Here is a 22,701-nt window from a genome sequence, read left to right as displayed (position 1 = left end):
AAGAGTACTTGAGTTGCTTTATGCTTTTAGCAGGCAACTGTCCTGATGTGTGAATGTAAGCCAGGGCTCTACTTAATACTATTTGTACAGTGGGACTACTCAGAAACGCACCATGTTCTCTTTAGTTAGCATCTCGAAGGCTGCAAGGCTGTCTGCTGATATGTGTGAGCTGTGAGCAACCAGGGGGGTTTCATCTTGTGTTGAACTTCCTGACTTTTGCTTTTTGTTTCATGTGAGTGTGTGTCAGGGCTAATGTACAATTTCTTCACCTTGGGGAGTGCTGCTTCATTCTTTCCATAAATAGCACTCTTCCAAAACGTTTCTGTGATAGAAGGAGGATGCACAGGTTTGCATACCTTTGCAATATAATTGAACATAGAGGGTAGATAGATAGAACTTGTGGAAACTTTGCTGAAAATTGCTGGCACTTGCATTGAGTTGGAAGACTTGTAGACAATATCTGATGACCTCTGTGTACTGTGTAACATGTGATAAATTTGCAATGTCTTTCAGAATGAAAAGAAGACTAATGGCACACCACCTTTATGTGAACCTCAAGTGGTGAGTAAGTGACTATGAGGTCTACTTTTCAGATTGATTATCAAAAGAACTTTTCACCATGCCAACAAACTACAACCTAATACAAGCCTGCAATCAACATCTGTATAAAACATACATTAAATATGCTCTATCTTTAAGAATGATAAGAAAATTGGTCACAAGTTCCAGGTGAAGTTGTGAGGGTAAGTTAGAGACAGAGATCAGCTTTGTAGAAAGGGGGACAAAAAGAAATCGTAAGATTTTTCACGTAGTAAAAGAGAATTGTTGCTTTACACTCTTTCAGTTATTCTGTTCAGTTTTTTTGGAAGGTGAGGATACATGAGTCCATGACTACCTTCACTTAAAGTGAAACAAACTTTAACTGAGCTCTACAGCAACTACAACAGCAACTACAACAGCTTGGCTAGCACAAACTTAAGCATGTACATATTTAAAATGAAAGTGCTGTTTGTGTCCTTTGCAAGTAACATGTTAGCAATGATGGTTAGGGCTACATATATGAATGAACGGATTGTAATGCAACCTTTTTCTTCATTGAATCGGCTGTGATCATAACTTCTATGACATTTCACTGACCTCCTGAGTTAGGGTGTGGGTTGCTTCCGTTTCTGAAATAGCGGTTGAGCACACTGCAAGGCCAGTTTAAGCTGCCAAGTGATTTCACTGGATTGCTAAATTTAGCAGGGGTCTAGCAGGATTAAGTAAGTGATTGTCCACTTTGGAAAATACAGTATGAACACAGCATAGAGCAGCAAAATATGCACATATGGTGAAAGAAAAAAAAAACAAAACAAAAAAGAAACAGGGTGCAATGCCTTGGGATTGTGTTGGAAAAGTCGGTGCACATCAATTCCACGAGAGGTTGAAACATGCGGTATATTTGTAATTTTCTTATTTTCTGAAAATTTTGCACATTATGCATGCATGGCTGGATAGTGCTAAACTGCTACTTGTTTTTGAAGAAAGCAATTAGTAAACTGAAAAAAATCATCAAAGGTCGTTTGGCAACAACGACAGCTTTAAGAAATGTTCTTTTTAAATTCACAACATTACTCTAGGCCACACAAAAATAATATAGCAAATGTCTTTATTTCCAGTGCTAATAGAAGTAAAGGGGAAGAGTTCATGACATTTCCTGGATTTGCGAAAAAACTTTAAAAAAAAATTTTTGAAAGCGCTACATTTTTCAAACGTGCTCATCTTTGGGTCTCTGTTTCTACCTCTCTGTGCATCCCAGCTTGTGATTTACGGCAGAGGTAGGCCTTCAGGTGAATAACAAACCTGTGCATTTTTATTCTTCTACTAATTTTCTAAGTAATGATTTTTTTTACTCAGAACATCAAAATTTAAAAAATGTTGCTTTATTGAAGAGTCTATAAAAAAATGCCCCCCCCCCCCCTCCCCTCAGTCTCGTTCAGTGTCACCCAAATTATTCTCTGAGGTCTGCAGAATACTAGTATGAAAAAACATGTTGCATCAGTTTTATTGGAACTGAGTTACAAATGTTCGAATATTGTGTTTTGAGAGATTGGTCCATAGTGCAGAAATGAGCATTTCTGTGCAAAAATGAGCATTTCTTGTGAAAAGGTAATACAAGGAGATGCCTCTTTCTCTTCTGAGCCGTGCACAATGACAAGAATGAAGTATTTGCAGTCAGTGGAACATGTTTACAGAAAGGGAAAGAACTGTTTGAAAAAAATGCACTTGCATAGTTTGTGGCTTCAGTACAGCAGCTAATATTCCTTATCAACAAGTAGCGAGCATGTTCACAACCCTCCATTCTTTATTTCTTTCGGCAAAGTGCCAAAATGAAAGCTATAGAAATAGACAGTGAGCTAATGATGTTTACCTTCTGCAGTGTGTCTGTGTGCCTGTTCAGACAATGTCGAAGCACAGACGATATGTGCAGATGACAGTGAAGACAGCAAAGCCCATCTGCACAGAGGATAATGAGGTGTGCAGCTCTGCCAGTAAGCCAAGTGCAAGGAGAAACTTCTGGGCTTTATCTTATGTTTCTTAGAACTGTTTATTTAGGTTACCATTTGCACTTCTTGGTGGTTGCAGGTGTTCTGTCTTGCATGAGACCCGAGTCGTGAGACCCTTTGCAGCTCTGCTTGCTTTCAGGCATGGTTCAGGTCACTGGATACAGCCGCTTGAGGCTTGGTGCCCTGCACCTCTGCACTTGTGTAAGCAGAAATGTATGTGGTTGCTGAGGTGGGACATAGCATTTAGGCTTTGAAAGCAGGCTTAATATTGTTTCTGTGACCGTTCCTTCACTCGCTCAGAACGTAGCTATGCTCAGACCTTACAACCGCGACCGAGTTTTTTGTGCTGGCTACCACATGGTGGCACAAAAATAAAGTTTCATTCCAGTGAAGTTTCTGTAGTGTTGGAGATGTTCGTGTCTCTATGTTGCGGAATGCCTTGCATCAAGGTGCATGTCCAATTAGAGATGGAGATCAGATCTGACAACACTCTTTCAAACGGTACAAGGATTTGGTCTCCCTCTTGGACTCTGGTGATACCGCTGATGTCTTCATCTCTGAGGGAGAAACGGTCGGTGAGCTGAACAGGTACATAGAGCTCATTGCTGTTTCCCCCTTCAAGCTCTCCAGTCGTGTTCTTTAAAGATGAAGAAAAGCTTATGCAAAAAGGAAGCAGAACAAAATTGAAAGTGCTGTTCCAGTCGAAATTCGATGAGGGGTCAGTTTGGGAGAACCGATAGTCCTGGATCCTCAAGGAACAGTTGTGATGACTGCCTTGAATGGTTGGGAAACTTGAGCAAACCCTACAGAGCATCTACATCTTATCAATAGTGCCTACAATTGTTGATACTGCTGCCTGTGAATCGATCCACAAGTAATCCAGGTTGCCATGCCAAGTTTATCAAGGTACACGATTCACAAGGCACGAAGTTTTCATAAGAAGCAACTGCATATGGACAGCCCCAGGTCCTTGTTTAAGCCTTCAAGATGGTGCAGACTGTCATGGACTACTACACAAAAGATGAGTATGGGTGCTCACAGCATCACCCAAACAGGGAAGACATTGTGTGTGTTGTTCTTGACGGTGAAAAGCAGTACATTCCCCGAGGATTTATGTCCCGCTAAATATGAGAGGCCTATTGTGTGTTCAAGGTGGTTAATCTGGACACTTTAGTGACGGTGTCGAAGTTTATTCACTTTGTCTGAAATGGGTTTTGCGTGCTCTCCACAAAGAAGTGTGCCTTTGTGTGGATTGTACCAACACTGAGCTCTGTGTTTCTGCACTTAAAAAATAGATAGGTGATGCCTATACCATTGAGGACTTCAAAGAACTATGTGTCTGCTCCTCACCAACAGGGAAATGCTGTCTAGGAGACTGTGAACTGTGTCCTATGAGCGATAGAATAACTATGAGAACATTAGGGGCCCTACACAAGGCTGAGGTCACATATGTGGTGTGGGAAAATGGAGACGTAAAGATAACATCACAGTTGACTTCGTTTATGAAGGAACTAGCTAAGTGAATCTCCAAGTGGGTTTCTCACAACTATATATAGTGGACACAAGCTGCAGCCATTTGTGAAGCAAAACAATGTGACTGGCAAGCATCCCTCGTTCTGCATTTTGACTTTGGAAAAAATTGGACTGCCATTGTTTCGAGTGCAATTCGATCCTACCATTGGAACAAAAGACAAATGTCAGTTTTCACCTGTGTTGTAACCATCAGAAAAACAACACGCAGTTACATTGTTATAAGCAATGACATGTCGCACGATGCAGCCCACGCTTGTTTTGCATTAAGCAAGATCCACGAGTGTCCTGAAGTCTCCCCACAAAGCCCCGTCTCTAAGTGATGGCGTCGCAAATCACGGAAAAATTATGAGTAAGTAAACTTGCTGTTCTCTGCAACCGGACATGGGAATACATAACTCATGTGACGGAGTCGAAGTAGTTGTAAAGCATCAAGCTTCTCTTCACAACCCACGGCAGAAAACTGCAATGTAATGCAGTCTGCATCTGAAATGATTGCAAAACTGTAATTGACAAGTCATCATATCTGATGACTTGTCATGGCATACCCGCATTGACTACATCATAGGTAATGCAAATCGCACTCTCGGTTATTTCCAACGCAATTTTTTCCAAGCTCCACAGTGCCAAAAATTAATGCTTTATCAAATCTTCGTTTGTCTGAAACTCGAATACGCGTGTGCAGTTTGGCATCCGGCACACTGCACTCTCATTCAATCCATAGAATCCCTTCAGAATCGATCAGCTCGCTTTATTATGTCCAGCTATTCACTTACCGCTGGTGTCTCGCAGATGAAATTGTCACTTACCCTTCCTATCCTTCAAACTCGGCGCATCATCTCATGCCTTTGTTTATTCCACAAAGTGTTCCATCACCGTTCATTGAATCAGCAACTAATTTCGCAGCCAGTGTACTTATCCTCCTGTATCGATCACAGCAATAAGGTAGCTGTTCCTCTTTGTCACACTGACGTGTTCCTGTGTTCTTTTGTGCCAAAAACCTGTTCTGAGTGGAACCGGCCTCCCTCTTCTATCGCCACCTAAGCCGATACGTCATCATGCAAGACCGCTGTGACAGATGATCTTTTAAAATGACTCGAATATTGCTGTTTTTTTTTCCTTTGATTTTGCTGCTCTTACTGTTTGTTTATCTTATCTTTGTATTTATAGGTTTGAATGCTTTTTGTTTTTAAACCATGTACCCACCCCCTCTGTAATGCCCATCTAGCCATGAGGGTACCATAATAAATACTAAATAAGTAAGGCAAGCTAAAGAACATCCAGCTGATGTTTGCACTTGAGAGTGGGATTGAGTGCTTCCGTGATGTAAAAAGGAAGAGGTGGGAACTCGTGACCCGTGTACAAGGCATCTGTTTATTGAATGTTTAGCTATGCAGACGAGACACGACTCACTCTAAACATGTTTTGTCTGTAGCCAAAAGTACTGCCATCAAGCATCACATAATCGAAACTTTTTAAACTCTGGTTGATCACATCTGGTGCAAAAATGAAGACTTTTGTGTTAACTAAACCAACTCTCTTGGCGACTGCTATCACGGAGCACAAGGCATCGTTGCCTTTCATAACAACCTTTTAATTCTGGAATAGCACAACACAGCAGACGCAGTGAGTGAATGTATTCTTTAACATCTGGGATGCCAATTCCATGCCATGCAATCAGATTAAAGAAAGGACAGCTGCCATTGGTTATACTGCCTGTTGATGAGGAATATCGGCCGCTGTACTGAAGTCGTGAACTATGCTAGTGCATTTCGTTAAGATGTTCATTTGGTTCCTGAAAACATTTTACAGCGACTGCAATTACCTTGTCCTCGCCGTTGAGCAAAGCTCAGAAGAAAAGGAGGCGTGTCCTTGTATTACCTCTTCACAAGAAATGCTCATTTCTGCTGTATGGACCACTCTATTTAAGCACACTATCCGAACACTATATCATAAGAAGCCAACAAACAATGACATCAAGGAAAACATAGGGGAAATTGCTTGTATTTACTTATTGAATTAAAGAAATGATAAATTAATGGCAGTGAAAGTGGATGAAAAAACATCTTACCGCAGGTGGGGAACGATCCCACGTCTTCACGTTACGCTTGCGATGCTCTATCGATGCGCTATCCGAACATTTGTAACTTTGTTGCAATAAAAATTATGCAACATGTTTTCTCATATTATCCCGCAGTCCTCGGAGAACAGTTTGAATGAGATTGAGAGGGGTTCTTTTTATAAACTTTTTGCAATAAAGTAACATTTTTCTAATTTTGATGCTTTGAATAAGAAAATTGAGTACTTTAAAAGTTAGTAGAAGAATAAAAATAAACAGGTTCATTATCCACGTAAAGGCGTATCTCTGCTGTAAATAGCAACAACCTGAGATGTATAGAGAAGTAGGAACAATGAGGAGCATGTTTTAAAAATGTAGTGTTTTCGAGAATTTTTGTTTGAAGGTTACCTTGTGCACAGATCCAGAAAATGCCGCGAGATACTTCTCCTTTATTTCTATTGGCATTAGAAATAAAGATATTTGCTATATTATACTTACGGCCTAGAGCAATGCGGTGAATTTAAGAAAAAGCACATTTTGTAAAACAGTCGTTGCTGCCCGACAATCACTGATTATTTTTTTCCCGTTTACTAATAGCTTTATTTAAAAACAAGTAGTAGTTTAGCGCTATTCAGCCACATGTGCGTAATGTGCAAAATTATCCGAACAATAAAAAGTGTTAAATATATTCTATCTCCTATGGAATTGACCTGTAATGTTTGAAAAAGGGTAGTCTCAATTTCCAGAAAAGTTGGTGTGGCATGAAAAAGTCGCATCCCCTGTCATCTGGCGTGTAATGTCGTGCTCAGTATGAGATACAACGCACTACCACGTTGCCAAGTGGTAGTGCCAGTACGAGCACTTGGCACTACCACGTTGCCAAGTGCTCGTACTGGGCGTGATAGTACTTTTGAAGATTGGCGTAGCAGAGCTGCAGATTCTGTCTATGCAGTGTCTGAGTGAACTGCAGTCAAGCAGCAGGCTACGCACCATGGTTAGTGGAAAATTTTAGTGGTGCTAATTTCGACTGGGGACTAACTGTACACCTGCATTCAATGAGCAGGAGACGCATGGTGTAATTCCACTTGCAATTTGATGTACGGCAAATTGTGCCATAGTTCCTTACAAAAACTACCAGAGGAAACTGGCACTCCGAGCTTTCAGCTACCACGAGAATGACGGGCAAGACATAGATTTGCCGAATCTTCGTGCTTGTGGCTTTAGGCGTTCTTGTGACATTATTTATTGCATTTTATCTTTCTAAATTTCGAAGCAATCATAGTTTCCTAACACAGCAAGGTAGTAACTCTCTACACACACATATAACCATTGTGAATTGTTGCATTTATGGTGTAACATTTTGTTGAAAGTGACAAATTTGCAAATCCGCAAAGCTGTTTGGAGCCGGAAAGATGAAGTTAAGGCAAATCCAACTATTATGCATTATTCCCAAGTTCGCTGAACCACCAGGCTTGCAGCTGCCATAGACACTAGCTCCAAAGTCAGTAGACACTAGCACCCAAACCATGGTGGCTTAGTGGCTATGTCATAGAGCTGCTGAGAACGAGGTCACGGGTTTGATTCCTGGCCGTGGCGGCCGCATTCCGAAGGGGCACAATGAAACTCCTGTGTACTGTGCATTTAATGTACCTTATAAAAACGCCAGGTGGAACTCGCCAATATCTGGAACTTGCCACTGCGGCATCCCTCATAACCCACTGTGCCGTTTTGTAACGTTAGAACCCCGCAGTCTCTTATAGGAAACTCTATGAATTGTATAACTGCCACATCAAACAATTTTCCAACATGCCCCAGAGTCAGAGCTGCCATCTCTCTGGCATGTCACACATAATACAGTATGCATTGTTGCTATATACCCTACCCATTTTCCTGCACCATACAGCCATCTTTTCTTCAATAAAATTTATTTATTCTGTGCCACTCTGCACATTTTGGGCGCCATGCGGAAAAAAATACTCGGGTACGCAAGCACGTGTTTGGGAATTTATTTTAGAAAGATTTCTCTATACGCTTCGCTGTCATCGGTATTTGAGCACAGTATGGTAATGCTTCAAGCAGTCCCCAGGGTGGAGGCCAGCATTTGTACTTCATGTCTTGCAGTAGAAAGCAGTTTTCTTCCTGTCGCCTTTCTTTTTTCTATCACTGCACACAGTCCAGTCCTTGCTGTTACTATTCACATTCTTATATAAGAAGTGTGGCTTGCTATCCAAGCGCTCATCCCCTTGGGAATTTGCCGACAGGCACCTCTACTTTGGTTTTGACTGCATGTCACCGACAACCTGTTCAATAAGCTTTCATAGGTAGGAGAGGTGTCTCGGTTTCTTGGTGCCTTGAGCAGCCAACTGCATTTTCATCAATAGTTAGCTGTTTAGAACAGAAACCTCAATCAGCCAGAAGAACAGCTTCCTCCACCATTTCACTAATTTACCCGCCGTGGTTGCTCAGTGGCTATGGTGTTGGGCTGGTGAGCACGAGGTCGCGGGATCGAATCCCGGCCACGGCGGCCGCATTTCGATGGGGGCGAAATGCGAAAACACCCATGTACTTAAATTTAGGTGCACGTTAAAGAACCCCAGGTGGTCGAAATTCCCGGAGTCCTCCACTACGGCGTGCCTCATAATCAGAAAGTGGTTTTGGCACGTAAAACCCCATAATTAAATTAATCATTTCACTAATTTACATACAAATGCATAGCTTGTGCAGCAGTGGTCATGCATGTCGACAGCCTCTATGTTTTCTGTATAGTCGCAGATGTCAACACATTCAATCTTACAGTTTTGCCACATCTTGTGACCTCTTGCATCACTGGGCTGTGAGCAGAACTTAGCACTGTCACCTGCTGCTTATCTCGCCAAGCCAGGGCCATGTATGAGTCATCATGTTGATATGCAGCCACTTCAGCTTTCTTGATCTTTTTCTTTAGTTGCTGTGGCATATTCTTCCTGCTAGGCACGACTGTGCCTGTGAGGAGCACATTTTTCGAAAGCAGTTCTTCGGCAAGCGGTGGTGACGTGCAGTACCTGTCAGCGTACAGGTGGTACTCAGAGCCACCACTGGCAAGAAGCACTTTCTCCAAGAGGTACAGAACAATGTGGCATGTAAATGGAAAGTCTGGCTGATAGAGGCGCTCCGTTGTAGGCTTCCATATTGTGGCTCAAAGGCTAAAACATACCCAGTCTTCCAGTCAGCCAGTGCAAATGCATGAAGGCTCCACTTCGTTAGTTTTGTGGATTATAGCATTTGAATGACACCCTGCCTTTGAAACCAACAGTGCTTTCGTCAACACAGATCTTTAGTCCTGCATTGAAATGCTCTTGGCACTTCCAAGCGCGCAGCAAGCAAAAGTTTCAAGGTCTTGCGACGGTTTCTGATAGGCAGCGCATGCCATGTGACTGTACGCAGCTCCACATTTGTCTCCCGGGCAGCTGCCCTTAGCAGCTGGCGCAAGGTCGTCTGCTCTCCTCTCTGGCAGCGCTGATGAGCCGCTAACTTCGCATCTTTTCAACTCGTTGCGGCGTGGTTTCAAGATTGCATCTCACTTACGATAACGGACTGCCGCTTGTTAAAGAAAAACGTCATTCTTAAGCTCAGCACATCATAGTATTGAGATTTGCCCTCGCCTGTGATCATGGGCTGGCGATCGCTCAAGAAGAAACGCAAGACTGCATATCAGTTTGGTGCTCATAAGTCGAAGCCACTGATCACTAAAAAAAAGTTTGCTTTGATGACTTCTGCAAGCAGAGACAATCACAGCGGCGTGCAATGCTAAGCGGACTTACAGCCAAGCACCGCAAGCATGAATGGAACATCGTCTGCACACATAGATGAAACTGGTCAGGTGCCCCTGGAGCAGTGTTTTGTGCCGGCAGAAACATTCGTTCAGCATGCTGCACAGGTTGCAGACATCGCAGATTAAAAAAATGAAGATGAAATTATGAGGCTTCACGTGCCAAAACCACGATCTGATTATGAGGCACGCCGTAGTGGGGGACTCCGGAAATATGCACCACCTGGGATTCCTTAACTGTGCCTAAATCTAAGTACACGGGTGTTTTCGCATTTCGCCTCCATTGAGATGTGGCCGCCGTGGCTGGGATTCGATCCCGCGACCTCATGCTTAAGCCCAACACTTAAGCCACTAAGCAACCACGATGGGTACATTGCGGATGCTCAGCCTAGTAATTCGTGAGAGGATGTGACAGTGTCTTCCAGCACCACCGGTAGCACAATTTGGGCCCCATTAGAGCCTCGTTTCGCGTCTCCGGAAGCATCTCACAAATGTGCTGTGACAGTTCAAGAGTTGCTAAGTGCAGTGTCTGTGAGGGAGTGCAGGATGACGCTGACGGGCCATGGTGAGGGTCACATCGAAACTTGGGCCGAAGATTAGTTTTTCCTTGTCCAACACGCGGCCCAGAATGGTTTGCTTGTCTGCGCTCTGTGCCAGCTGTGCAAACAGCCGTGAGTAAAAGTCAAGCATGAAACTAAGCATGGTTTGGCAGTGAAAATGGTGCTAACCTGCACAGCTTGTGGCGTGGATAATGCTTGGCCATTACCGCTAATGGAAAATAGCAGGGCTTTCGTAGTAAATATTCGGGCAATGCAAGCTATTAAAAGTATTCGAGAAGAGTAATTGCACTCACTCATTTTTGGTCTATGATGAATGTCTCGCATAGGGGATTATATTGCAAAACATTTCAAAAGCACCTCAAAGGAGAATTTCGGCCTGCTGGCGAGGTAGCTGCAGCACATTTGTTTTCCAAGGCTGTGGCAGCCGTCCGCGAAATGTACAGGCAAATGGAGCCAATACCCCCAAAGAATGTGGCAGTGGTCTATGACGAGACGTGTATGACGCGTGGCCACGCATCCCACATCGGTGTTGGCACTTGTCACAGATTCTACACAAGATTGGTGCTCGGCTGCGTTGTGTTGTCAAACCATTGTCATGGGTGTACGCTAGGCTCCAAAGAAGGTGATGATGGATACAGCGATTGGAAGGAGGCACATGTTTGCCAGAAAACACTGAAGCAAACTCAAGCCAAATGGAAGTTGAGGCAACACTCATACTGTTCGGGCACTCACTAGAAAAAAATGACTTGCACTACACCAACATAGTTTGTAACAGCGACAGCTGCACTTTCTTGGCTTTGTGTTGAGAGAAGATCTATGGTTTCATACTTCTAAAAAAGAAGATTGAATCAACTATGTCAAAAAGAAGGATGGGAACAGCTCTACGCACCCTCATCACTAAAAGCAAAAAGAACTGGCCCATTGGAAGAAGAGGTGGCCTGACACAAAACCTAATAAATAAGTGGACAGACTATTATGATCAGGCGCTAAGAGAGAATGCTGATGTGGAAGAAATGCAGAGAGCCGTAACGGCTACATTTTACCACATCACTTCAACCGATATTGATCCGTACCACGACCTTTGTCCACCAGGTCCTGATAGCTGGTGCAGACACCAGGCTTCAGAAGCTAAAGGTCAACCACAGCTACCCCGACCCATTTGGGATCCCACGTCACCACTGCCCTGCTACTTGTGTATCAGTGACTTTTGGATCCACAGTTTCTCGAACAGTGCCAGGGCAAAAAAAAAAAAAAAAAAAACCACCCCAGGAAATGTCGCAGAGAGCCTACACTCGAACATATTGACACGTGTACTTATCTTTATTGGGCGACCGCGTTTTGCCGCCCAACAAATGTTATTGCAGAGCGCGGGACGCGCCTGCATGTATCCGAAGTTTCTGGAAAGTTATCGATGCTTCTATCTGCTGTCTGTTGTCGCCGAACCTTATGTTATCTGATTTCATCGCCTGATGCAAATGGTGTAGAACTTTGTGGAAGGCACGTGGGTCCCAACGATTAGTCTGGAACATTCGACGACTGCTGTATAAAAGCCGACGCACTTGACCCGCTGATCAGATTTTCGCCGATCGCCGACCATGTTTGCCGCTATCGTTGTGCTATAAGTGTAGCCTGTTCTTGTGGGCACAGGTTCACCCAATAAAAGTTAGTTTTGTCTTTCACAGTATTGCTACTGTGTTCTTCAACGTCACCACCACGTGACAATATGGGCTGTTCTGCCAAAAGAACACTCTTCATTGATAGCTGCAGAGACTGCCATTAATGAAGTGGTCTGCAGGTATAATACTGGAAATCTCCGTGCATATCCAGAACTTTGCTAATCTCTTGGTCTTCAGCCAGGACACCATGCACTTCGGAAAGCAGCTGAAAAAGATGCCATGTGGAAAAAAAGAAGGCTGCAAAAGCTCATGAGGCTAAAGGTCAGACGGCCAAGAGAAGCCACATTGCAAAGGACACAAAGGCGTCTGGTAGACCATGGCGTCTGGTAGACCGGCGTCCCGTAGGCGTCCAGTAGAGCATGGCGACCAGGCAAGGACGAGACAATTTCTAGTGCAAAACTCGCGCTGTTTATCCAATGGTTGGTGCAGGATAAGAAAAAGAATGAATGAATTGAAAGATACATTGCGGCGCCCCTTAAATAGGCCCACCAGGATCATAGGCGGGATCTTCCTCATGTCAACGTCACGTGACATGCACTGAGTCCCCATCGTTGCTTTGCGGCTGCTCCTTTTCTCCTGGGCGATGTTGCACGTCCCCGTCATTGCTTTTCGGCTGCTCCTTCTTTCCTGGGTGAGGTTGCACGTCCCCATTGTTGCTTTGCGGCTGCTCCCACTTTCCTAGGCGACGTTGCACTTGCTTGCCTCCTCTGGCGCCAACCCGCGGGTCTGGGATGGGCGGCTGAGCCTTTCTTCTAGGTGATGTTGGTTCGCGGAAAAGCGTCTCCCCTAGAGTCTGACAGTTCGCGGAAAGGGTTTTGACGCACACACACAAAGGCGCCTGTAAACGCTGTGGGGGCATCCGCCAGACCGGCAACCACTCGAGACGACCATAACAAATTAGGAATGCATCCTCCGTTTCGCTTGAGCAGGTTCTTTTGAGCATCTTTTTTGCCCGGGGTGTTAAACGTCAACCGTAACAAGCCCCTAGTGCTGCACGAGTATAATCCAGTACAGCTGTGCGCGTTCAGGATGGCTCCTTGTGATGTGAACGTGCCCAGCACCTAGTTTTCTCTACTGCAATGGTGATGACTTCAAAATACTGTGACCAAGTGCTTGTGCATGAACGAGTACCTAAATTAACTGTGTAGCAGGCGATTAACGGTGATGTGTGCCTATGCAAAAGTTTCTGCTTGTTTTCATAAGATTTCTTAGAACATTGAAAACCTACTTGAATATCTTTTGCATTGTGATGACACTGAATTAATAAGGTGCTATTTATATTCACATGGACTATGCTGGAAGAACGGTTTCAGAAGATTAAAATTTTAACTCTTATGTGTGCCAATAATCAGGTGTAGATGATGGCGTTGAGGAGCCATCTGTCACACTTTAATAACTGCTGAGCTTTCTTGAGCTGAAACATTTATGAAAACACCCACATATTTACGCCAAATAGCATGTAGCATGCAGATCATCTGGCATCTGATATCTGCTTGTAGAGAGTTCTCAAGTATAAAGGGTAGCATTATTTTGTTCTTTCATAATTTTGAAACTAAGTGTCCTTCATCGTCGGGAGTAGACAAACTTGTGATTAATCTCTATTCTTAATCTCTTGCATGTTGAACTAGCATCAGCATTAAATAACAACAATAATTGTCAGAAGTATTTATTTAGACATACACACAAACCTCGTTATAACAAAACAGGATATAATGAAATAATGGATATACCGAAGTAAATGAAATTCCCCTTGAAATATCGATAGAGATACATGTATTTAAAACCTTGTTTTAGTGAAGTGAAATTGTCCTGCCAATGGATATAACGAACTGGATTCGTCTCTGAAACCAAAAAAATACCTGACCGTTGCGCATCGAAGACAGTTTCAGAATATTCAGAACGGGGTTTGGCACTCATTCGCCGCGGCTGTTGAAAACTCCCGCATCCCCGCGTCATATACGCAGTTGAGCAACACTGGTCTTTCTCACCGCCGCGCGTAGCTGCGCACAAGCAGTGGCTCACTATTGCACTTCACCACTGACCTCTCTCTCTTGCGTGTGCCTGGCTACACGAGCTGCACCACCTCGCGTGGCTGTGTGAAAGATAGGTGCATCTGCTTCTATTGTGTGGCACAGGTGGGCATCGCCTCCGAGATCTTCCCGGCGCAATATTGGGGTTCACATGGGATCCTGTGCGAGTTGCACCATGCTGTGTGGCTAAGCGCAGCAGTGCGAAGGATTAGTTGATTCACTTCTCTCTTTCTCTACGGCGTGCTGCACAGGCAGCTGCAGCTGGATCTGTTCTTCGAAATTGTTACATTTTGCGCCAGGCGTGTCGAAAGGATCAGACTAGTTCCGGGTGAACGACGTTTATTGACCCATGCTTGTGGGTTGAGGCTCGGCAAGAAAGAGAGAGCCGCTAGCAAGGGGCACTCTGCTTTTAACATTTAGTGGCGCCTGCGCACTTCGCAGGGTGCTCTTATCAAGATGAGCGCCAGCCGACACAACAGAAATCTCGGCACAATTTCAGGGATCACGCCCAAGCCATGCGTTCACTTCTTCCTGCGGCATGCCGCGAGGGCTGGCAGCTGGGCATGGCCTCCTAGATCGCATTGCCACCGGTGCAGTCTCGGAGGTTACGAGCCAGCCAAGCCAAGCTTGCTTACCTCCTCTATCACACAGCGGAGCGCTGTGTTGTGTGCCACATGCTGCTCGGCTGCGACGAGCCAAGTGGAAAATGGATGCGAAAGACCATCACAGTGGAACAGAAGGCACCTGTCTAAAGGCTGTCGCGTCAGGTGCCAAGAAGTTGCGTGTTGCACATGCTGGAGATTATTTTGTTGTTTTATTCAAATTGCATTGCATGCGTGGCCATGTAGCGATTACGCGGGCTGCTATGCCATCTTCTTGTTTCCATGTTTACAATTGCGCACCCCATTGGGCATATATTGCAGTATATGACAATAATGGATATAACAAAGTAAAGGATATAACGAAGTAATTTCAGCTCCCCCTTCAACTTTGTTATAATGAGGTTCAAGTGCACTGCCAAACCCAATAAAGATTATTGCAGGAGGGGCAAAAATACAGACTAAGTGCAAACATTTAATATAGAATGAATCAAACAAGCACACTAGTTTTGAAAATGAAAATGTAGTTAAAGGGTCACTAAAGACAAATACTAAGTCAAGCTAAAGTGATAGATTAGTGCTCGAGAATCTCTAAGGCATCAATATTATCGCGAACAGAGCCTTAATAATAGAGAAATCGAACTAAATGCAGGACATGATTAGAAACTCCCCCAGGACATTCAAGCACTTGCCCGATGATGAAAGCATTCCTCAGTTAAATTCTGTCACTAGTACTCAGCTGCTCCTTGCAAGAAACATCCTCGTATTATGAAATAGATGAAATAAAATGCTACTTGTCCAGTTCCATTTCATGTTTAGAAAAAATAACTCATTGAAATTACCATTGACCACGACGTGGGGAGTCGAAAGGTTTTGTTTTCACTCGTGTCTGCTCTGCCCACGCTTTGGCGTTTCAGTACTTTCATGATCGCGTAGTGCTGCACTGGTTGTGCTGGCTTGTGAAAATTGCTCAAACTACAAGTAGCAGAGAATTCAGCTTCCATGTGATGTCGCGGCATGCCCAAACGGTCTACGCCACTTGACGAAAAAGCAATTGCAGCGGCGAATCCACCGCTCTGTCTTGGCTCGGTGCCGCCGTCTGTCGGGTGCCGTTTTACTTACCGACAGCAGCAATGGACAGTGATGGTGTATGCAACGTCACCACTCCGCTGGTTGGTGGCGGGAGATTTGAATTTCGAAAAAGGTATTCGGACCCTTCAGATACAATTTTCTTGTAAACTAAGTCTTTTCTTGGCACGAAACAAGCATCACGAGGTTTCTGGAAACGTGTTTAAACAGTCCACGTCGATTTAGTATTTGCCTTTAGTGTCCCTTTAATGCAAAATGTAGATAATGTTTGAGGATACACTCGGTAAGTGCAGTAAGCTTACAAGGTGCATACAGGATATAGATGTAGCGAATAAGCGGTCCATTCTTTTTTTAGGTACAATGCAAATATATAAAATTTGATGAAGTACATGACGAAATGCCATAAATGTAGTTACAAAACTAACAACACGCAATAGTCATCATCGTTATGCATTATCTAAAGAACTGCTTAAAAATGCATGTCAAGTACTTCCATCAATTTAGGAGGATGGTACAGAGTGTTAACACAGGAACATATACTACAGGGCAAGAACTACTTTAGGAGATGGAACTTTGTTTCTGTCCTGCATCCATCCCAATCATGGCATAGACAACTGCATTGAGGCACCCTCTGTCATGCTTTGAAAATTGTTGAGGCTCCCTGAGCTGGAATGTTTAAGGGCTTATTGGAAAACTATTTCTGTGAAATACATAAAAAGCAGGTTATTGCCTAGCCTATCGTGATCATTGTTTGTAGATGAAATATGAAAGGTCACATTTTTTTTCAGCACCTTGAAACGGCAGCCTTCATCATCGCGTATAGACAAACTGGCCATTGATTTTTATGTTTGATCTCCTCCCCCCTCCTCCCTGAAGCTGAAGTAACATCGGTGTAATGTGACAGCAGGAATAGTCAAAAAGCAGTTTTCTTCGAAAAGAATGCACGTTGACTATGGGGCACAGGCTCTCTTAGAAGACACTTTTTTTTGGCCACATCGTAGATTATTGTACAGCCTTATATATGAGGACCTTTTTGAACACTGTTATTTTAACTATAAAAGTAACCTTGTATTTTTCTTTTTCGGAACTCTGAGACACAGCATTCTTAATTTTCGAGGATAGATGAACCAGTAATTTTTCTCCATGCTTAATCTTCTGTACATTGCAATTACAGCAGCATTAAAACTTATCAAGAAATGGCAATATGTACATGGTTTCTTTTAAAGCCATACATGCAGGCTGTAGCGCAGGACCTTTTTAATAGATTAAACCTCTTTCTGGCTGTAGTGGTGCAATTTTATCAGTGGTGTTTAATTGCAAATCTTGCAGTACAATTACAATGCATCAATTCTAAGCCAGCTGTGACTCATCACTTGTGGCATGCTAAATATGTGCACCTGTTTTCCAGCTTTGCAAACTTCAGAATTATTGTGCTATAAACATGGTAGTTACAAATCAACTCGACTCAACTTAAGTACCATGATCCATATTGCATGTATGCTGTATGCATCATATGCAGTTAATGCTGGTACTTTTCGTTCGTGCCACCATCACTTCATGTTTACATGATCATCTGGTGCAAGAGGAAAGAAGAGAGAGAAGGTCGAGGCGGTCACAGAGCCCTTGGCTGTCAGCGGTAGCCAGGCGGTGCATTTACAAGTTACACAACAGCCCCGTATCCTCCAGGAACATGAGAAGGTGCCTGAAGGCGAAGCTGTGTTGCCAGCTTGGGAACAGCAGTTGCGATGCTGAGACCTTAGGTAGTCCAAGTTGTCAAAATTATCTGTAGAGAGGAGCTTTCTTTTTGGAGAAAGTGGGGCAGAACCAAGGGCTGTACTGAATGTCTCGGTGTTGCTGCACGCTAAGCAGGCCAAGGATGGAGCCAGGCCCTTTCTGTACCTTCAGGTTGCTGTCCACGAGCAGCCAATCCTTAGGCGCAGCAGGAGAGACTGCTCCTGCCTTACGAGGCCACGATCAGGAAAGGGACGGGGAGGTGGTTCGACATCTGATGACGCGCTTATCCGAGTGGAGCACTGTAAGGTGCTGCTGCAACATGTGCTTTGCAGGAGACACTGAGCCATGCTTTCTTAAGGGTTGCAGAAAATAAGGCCTCTTCATAATCACTCTCTCTCTGGCGCAACCCAGCACCAATATTGCTGCCAAGTAACTGTGCCCCCTTTCCTTGAACAAAACTCCGAATCTTATTTACACACTGTATCGATATTTATATAAACTAAAAGAACCTGTGGTTGCGGTTTTGTTTCATTAATTCAACAAAAATGGAAATGAGAAGCAATTTTAAACATTGCTTTTGCGAGTGTTTATATGCTCCACATTGCCAGTGCATCTGTGCCGCCACCGTCTCTCAATCACATGACCCCTGATGTCACACTTCCTCACTCTGTAGGAGACATGTCAACACCTTGAATTCTAGACGTGTTGAGTAATAGGATAGATGTGAATGTACTGAAAGTAATGCTTTTTTTTTTCTCTGTTTTCAGATTTGTAAAACAGAACCCCCTGTATTATTCGATGAAATTGGAATGGTAATTGATCTCCATTTTTGATCTCCTGTTCACTGAAGTAGCATCAACATTAATGCATGGCAAGCATTGGAAAACAGTTTCTTGTGAATATGTACACACATCTTATTACATGGGTAATGTCCAAAGCTAGGTGTAAAATTGTTATGGTAGGCAGTATCCGGTCAACTAAAGATTAGGGAATAGAGTGTTGTGGCCCAAAGTTGAAATGCTCATGAGCAGGTATTTTGAACCGTTGCTTCTCGCTGGGATGGTATAGTGGTTTTGGCGTTGCGCAGCCAAGCCAAGGGTGCAGGATCAAATCCTGGCCGTGGCGGGGCCGCATTTCAGTGGGGTCAAAATGCAAAAACATCCATTTACTGTGCATTGGGTGCATGCTAAAGAACCCCAGGCGGTCAAAATTAATCCGGAGTTCTCCGCTACGGCGTGCCTCGTAATCATATTGTCGCGTGTCTTCAAAGAGGACTCGTGACGTTTAATGCAGACAGCTGGCTCCCGAAAAACGTGGCAGTGGGACCTAGCTATTGAACGGGTGGGGGTAGCACGCGTGCTTCTTCCTTCTTGTTCTTCCTGCCTCTTCTCTTGCGCTGTGCCCACTACTGTAGGTGGAATGTTCCCCCTCCCTCGTAATGACAAGCGGCTCTATGGTGAAAAAATGGTGGTAAGAAAAAGAGGGGGCAAAGAAACATGGTCAAGGCAGATGCTCGTGCAAAGAACACAGTCACAGCGACAGGAAAGCCACAAGTACAGCAGTTGTGAAGCATGACATGCAGAGTCTCAAGAATTGGAGAGGTAACCGCATTAGCTGCAAATATGAGCACAAGCATAAAAAATTAATGAAAAAAAAGGTAATAATCACGAATGCGCGACATGGCTTCATGCGTACGACGTGAACGATGCCAGGGCTAGGTTGTTGTCTACGCCGTGTTTGAGCAGCACTTTGTATGGGCCAAAATACTGGCTGAGCAACTTTTCAGGCCACGGCGGCGAACAGGAGTCTACACCCACACTTGGTCGCCAGGGTTGTAGCGTACTTGTCTGTGGCGGATGTTATAATGCAGTGCATCTGCGTGCTGCTGCTGACCGATGTGCAACCGTGCAAGCTGGCGAGCTTCCTTAGTGCGCTGAGCAAATTCTTCAGCGTCAGTAGTTAGATGCTCGTTGTCTTGACATGGCAGCATAGCGTCTAGCATCGTCTGAACTTTGCGGCCGTAAAGGAGACGAAATGGTGTAAAGCACATAGTTTATTGTACGGCGGTATTGTACGCGAAGGTCACTTAAGGCAAAATATGAGCACTGAGCACAGGAGCGAATGAACTTTCGGGCTTAGTTATACATGCCGCGCCAATAAAATCGACTGCATAGTTGAGCATAGGTCTTGAAGAGGCCAGCATGCGCGCACTGAGGGTCTGCGTGGAAAGCGTCGGAGATAAGGTCATCGAGATGGCGGGGTATCACAAGAAGCCACTTGCGACCGTCAGAGAGGTAATTGCGACGATAAAGAAGGCCGTCGTGAATGCAGAAGTGGGTAGCCTGGCGGTGAAGAGCGCGAGATGGTGAAGAGGTGGATGGATCAGCAAGGATGCTGATGAGAGCACTGATCCAGGGATCCTGGATCCTTTCGTGAGGTTTCTTTGTCAGTCGGACAAAATCGTACACAATTGGTACGTCGCTGAAAATACCACAGCTAGATGCCCCTTGGCTGTGCCTTCGGATGCCTCATTGACACTCTGAAAATTAGGATAGTATGTCTCGTGTTAGATAATTAATTACAATTACCTAATTGAATCTCAGTAAGAAAAAAATTACTGACAGCTACTCCACGGTACTATACACAATATGCACTAGGTTTTCTTCGAGTAACTCATTGTTCTTTTTTTAAATCTTGGTGCATGATAGTTAACTGGGACACCCTGTATATATTTATGACGTTTGCATGCAAGTGACGAAGTTTCCATCCCTAATAAATGTCATAAATTATTAGAAATTTTTTTTTTTCATGAGTCGTTAGCATTGCTTCCTTCAAAGAGAAGCAATACTGAGACGCACAACATTCACGCGTATCTCACACGCCATTGATAAAAGACTCTGCCGAAGGGGTCACTGAAGTCTATAGTTTTTTTTTTTATGGTCAAAAAAGCACACAAAGCAATTTGAAGCATGGTGAACATACAGCAACATATTCATTCTCTAGGCATAAGCTATCCATACCTCTAGAAATAATTTTTAATTGGCTACCTCCATCTCTTTCAAAAATATAATAGAATTTGTCCTGTGTGTATATTTAAATATATTGTATATGTGCGTGGTTTTTAGATTGGAAATTTAAAACCGTGCTGATGGCAGAAAATACGAATGAGACAGCCACCGCTAGTGCTTCTAAAGCACGTGTCCTCCTATTGTCATGATTTGCAGAAATAAAGTGAAAGTATGAATTAAAAGCCATGCACGTCCGCTGTAACAATGATGCAGAAAGCTATTAGCCCCAATAAAATTTTGAGTGAAAAGATCGAGCAAAGTCAGAAGAAAACTCAGTTGATGTGGGTGACAAAGCTCTCACTTTAGATGTGTGTAGGGGCTGAGGGGGCTTCGGCATCACCCGGGAGTGGGGGGGGGGGGCTGAGGCCATCCTCCTCCCCCTCGGAAAACTCCGTAAGGGGCTCGGGCTCCGGAACCCCCCCCCCCATAGTCTGCGCCTATGCTAAGGGGAAGCATTCTTTTATAAGATACATTTTTTCTGAGGGACTATCTGAAGAAGGTTAAGCCTGTGAGATATCAAATTTATTTATTTGCGCTGGCAAAGGAGCAATTACAGTGGAACCTAATTAATTCAAACTCCAAGAGGACGAGAAAATTACTCTGTTAAAACAGTGATTGAGCAAAACAGCCGGTTTACATATTGTGGTCAATAATGTTCGCTGTGTAATGTGCCCAATACAGGACCACCTAAAACTTCGAATAAATGGAGTCTGAAATAACGAATTGACCAAAAATGGAGTTTTTATCTACAAGTGATCAGAAAAGCTAGCCATTGCCTTGCTGCAGGCATGGGACATATGCTTGCGTGCGGCCTGTTCAGTCTGTATTTTGACCGTTGTCATTGCTGTCGCTGAATACAGTCCAAAGTATGGTCTCTAAATGCACCAAATCTCCATTGCCTGCAACTTAAGAGGCGGACCACACTCTTGTATCCCTATGATTGTGCATTCTTTTCCAACAGTGTCATTGTCATGCAGTTCCCTAATTCCTACCCTCTTCAACAGAAACATAGAGGCACCGTTTGAAGCTGCTTTGTGATTGTGACTGTTAAGATGTGCGGAACTCGCGCGATAGACTGCAAATACATCTTTTGCAGCTTTGTGGCTTCTATTGGATTGTGTCGGAGTTCGGGCGAAGTCAGCTGAAATTGGGTCAACTAGGCAGACTATTACTTTTTCTTTTGAGGAGGTGCTGGCGATGTATCAAAATACTATTGCTTTTCTGCTTGCCTCGATCAAATCAGTGGCCTAATTGGCATGTGGTTGGGCAAGTGAGTGTGATGGAGTCTTGAGTTCTTGAGTGGTGGCACGCAGTAAGGTGTCTGAAATTTTCTAAAAGCTGTTCGTATTATCAGTCGGCCACCGTACCATATCACCGAGGTGTAGTGCCTGATTGCGCACTTTTGGAAGCGCTGTCTCTGAATTTACACATCACCGAGCGAATGTGGCTAATTTGAGCTGGGAATGCAAAGAGAAAGATAACTTCAGAGGTCTGCTCCGTAGACTATGAGCCTACCAGATAATGCGATAGGCTTTAGAACTGGTCATTAATTGGTGATGCGGGACCCCATAAAAGCCTAATTCTTTACTGCATCATTAATTTGCTTATCCGCTGAAGTGCAGAATGCGATGACAGTATGCTAAAATAGTGCTCATGTGACACTTTACGATGTTTTTGTGGAGAGATGCTGCATGGGCTATAGAAAGCTAAAACGCTCAATTTCTGCAGTACGCGTAGTTACGGTGGCTAGCGATGCATCCTTCGGCTTGGGGTTTGTCCGAAAGTTGGTCTGTGAGAGGGTGAGAAATTTTGTTCGATATAACCATTGTACATTTCTAGGAGTTTAAATTTGCAGGATTTTTTCCCTATTCAAATAAATGTAACTCTGCTGGGACCAACCGATCAGTTCGAATTATCCTTCACTTCGAATGAGGAGATTTTGAATTGCCAAGATTTTGCTGTAATGCTTTTACAGAGGGAACGGGAAAAACGTGCGTCTGAG

The 22,701-nt window shown here is 43.9% G+C and overlaps 1 protein-coding gene across 8 annotated transcripts in view; it reads left to right on the top strand.

Moving 5' to 3' along the window:
• The window catches only part of LOC126547757 (uncharacterized), a 201,063-nt gene that overhangs the window by 3,210 nt on the left and 175,152 nt on the right, over positions 1 to 22,701 (top strand). For 4 of the 8 annotated variants that reach the window (XM_055063418.2, XM_055063417.2, XM_055063423.1 and 1 more), the window contains exons 3-4: positions 514 to 561; positions 18,399 to 18,443. In XM_055063418.2, the coding sequence (XP_054919393.1) occupies positions 514 to 561; positions 18,399 to 18,443 (93 nt within the window). Of the gene's footprint in view, positions 1 to 513; positions 566 to 18,398; positions 18,444 to 22,701 lie in introns of all 8 variants that reach the window. The other 4 variants (XM_055063420.2, XM_055063422.2, XM_055063421.2 and 1 more) reach the window with 2 other exon arrangements.

The sequence above is a fragment of the Dermacentor andersoni genome, chromosome 1 (assembly GCF_023375885.2).
Source record: "Dermacentor andersoni chromosome 1, qqDerAnde1_hic_scaffold, whole genome shotgun sequence".
Taxonomy (NCBI): Eukaryota; Metazoa; Arthropoda; class Arachnida; order Ixodida; family Ixodidae; genus Dermacentor; species Dermacentor andersoni.
The sequence above is the reverse complement of the archived record's forward strand: the minus strand, read 5'-3'. Positions and strand labels throughout refer to the sequence as shown.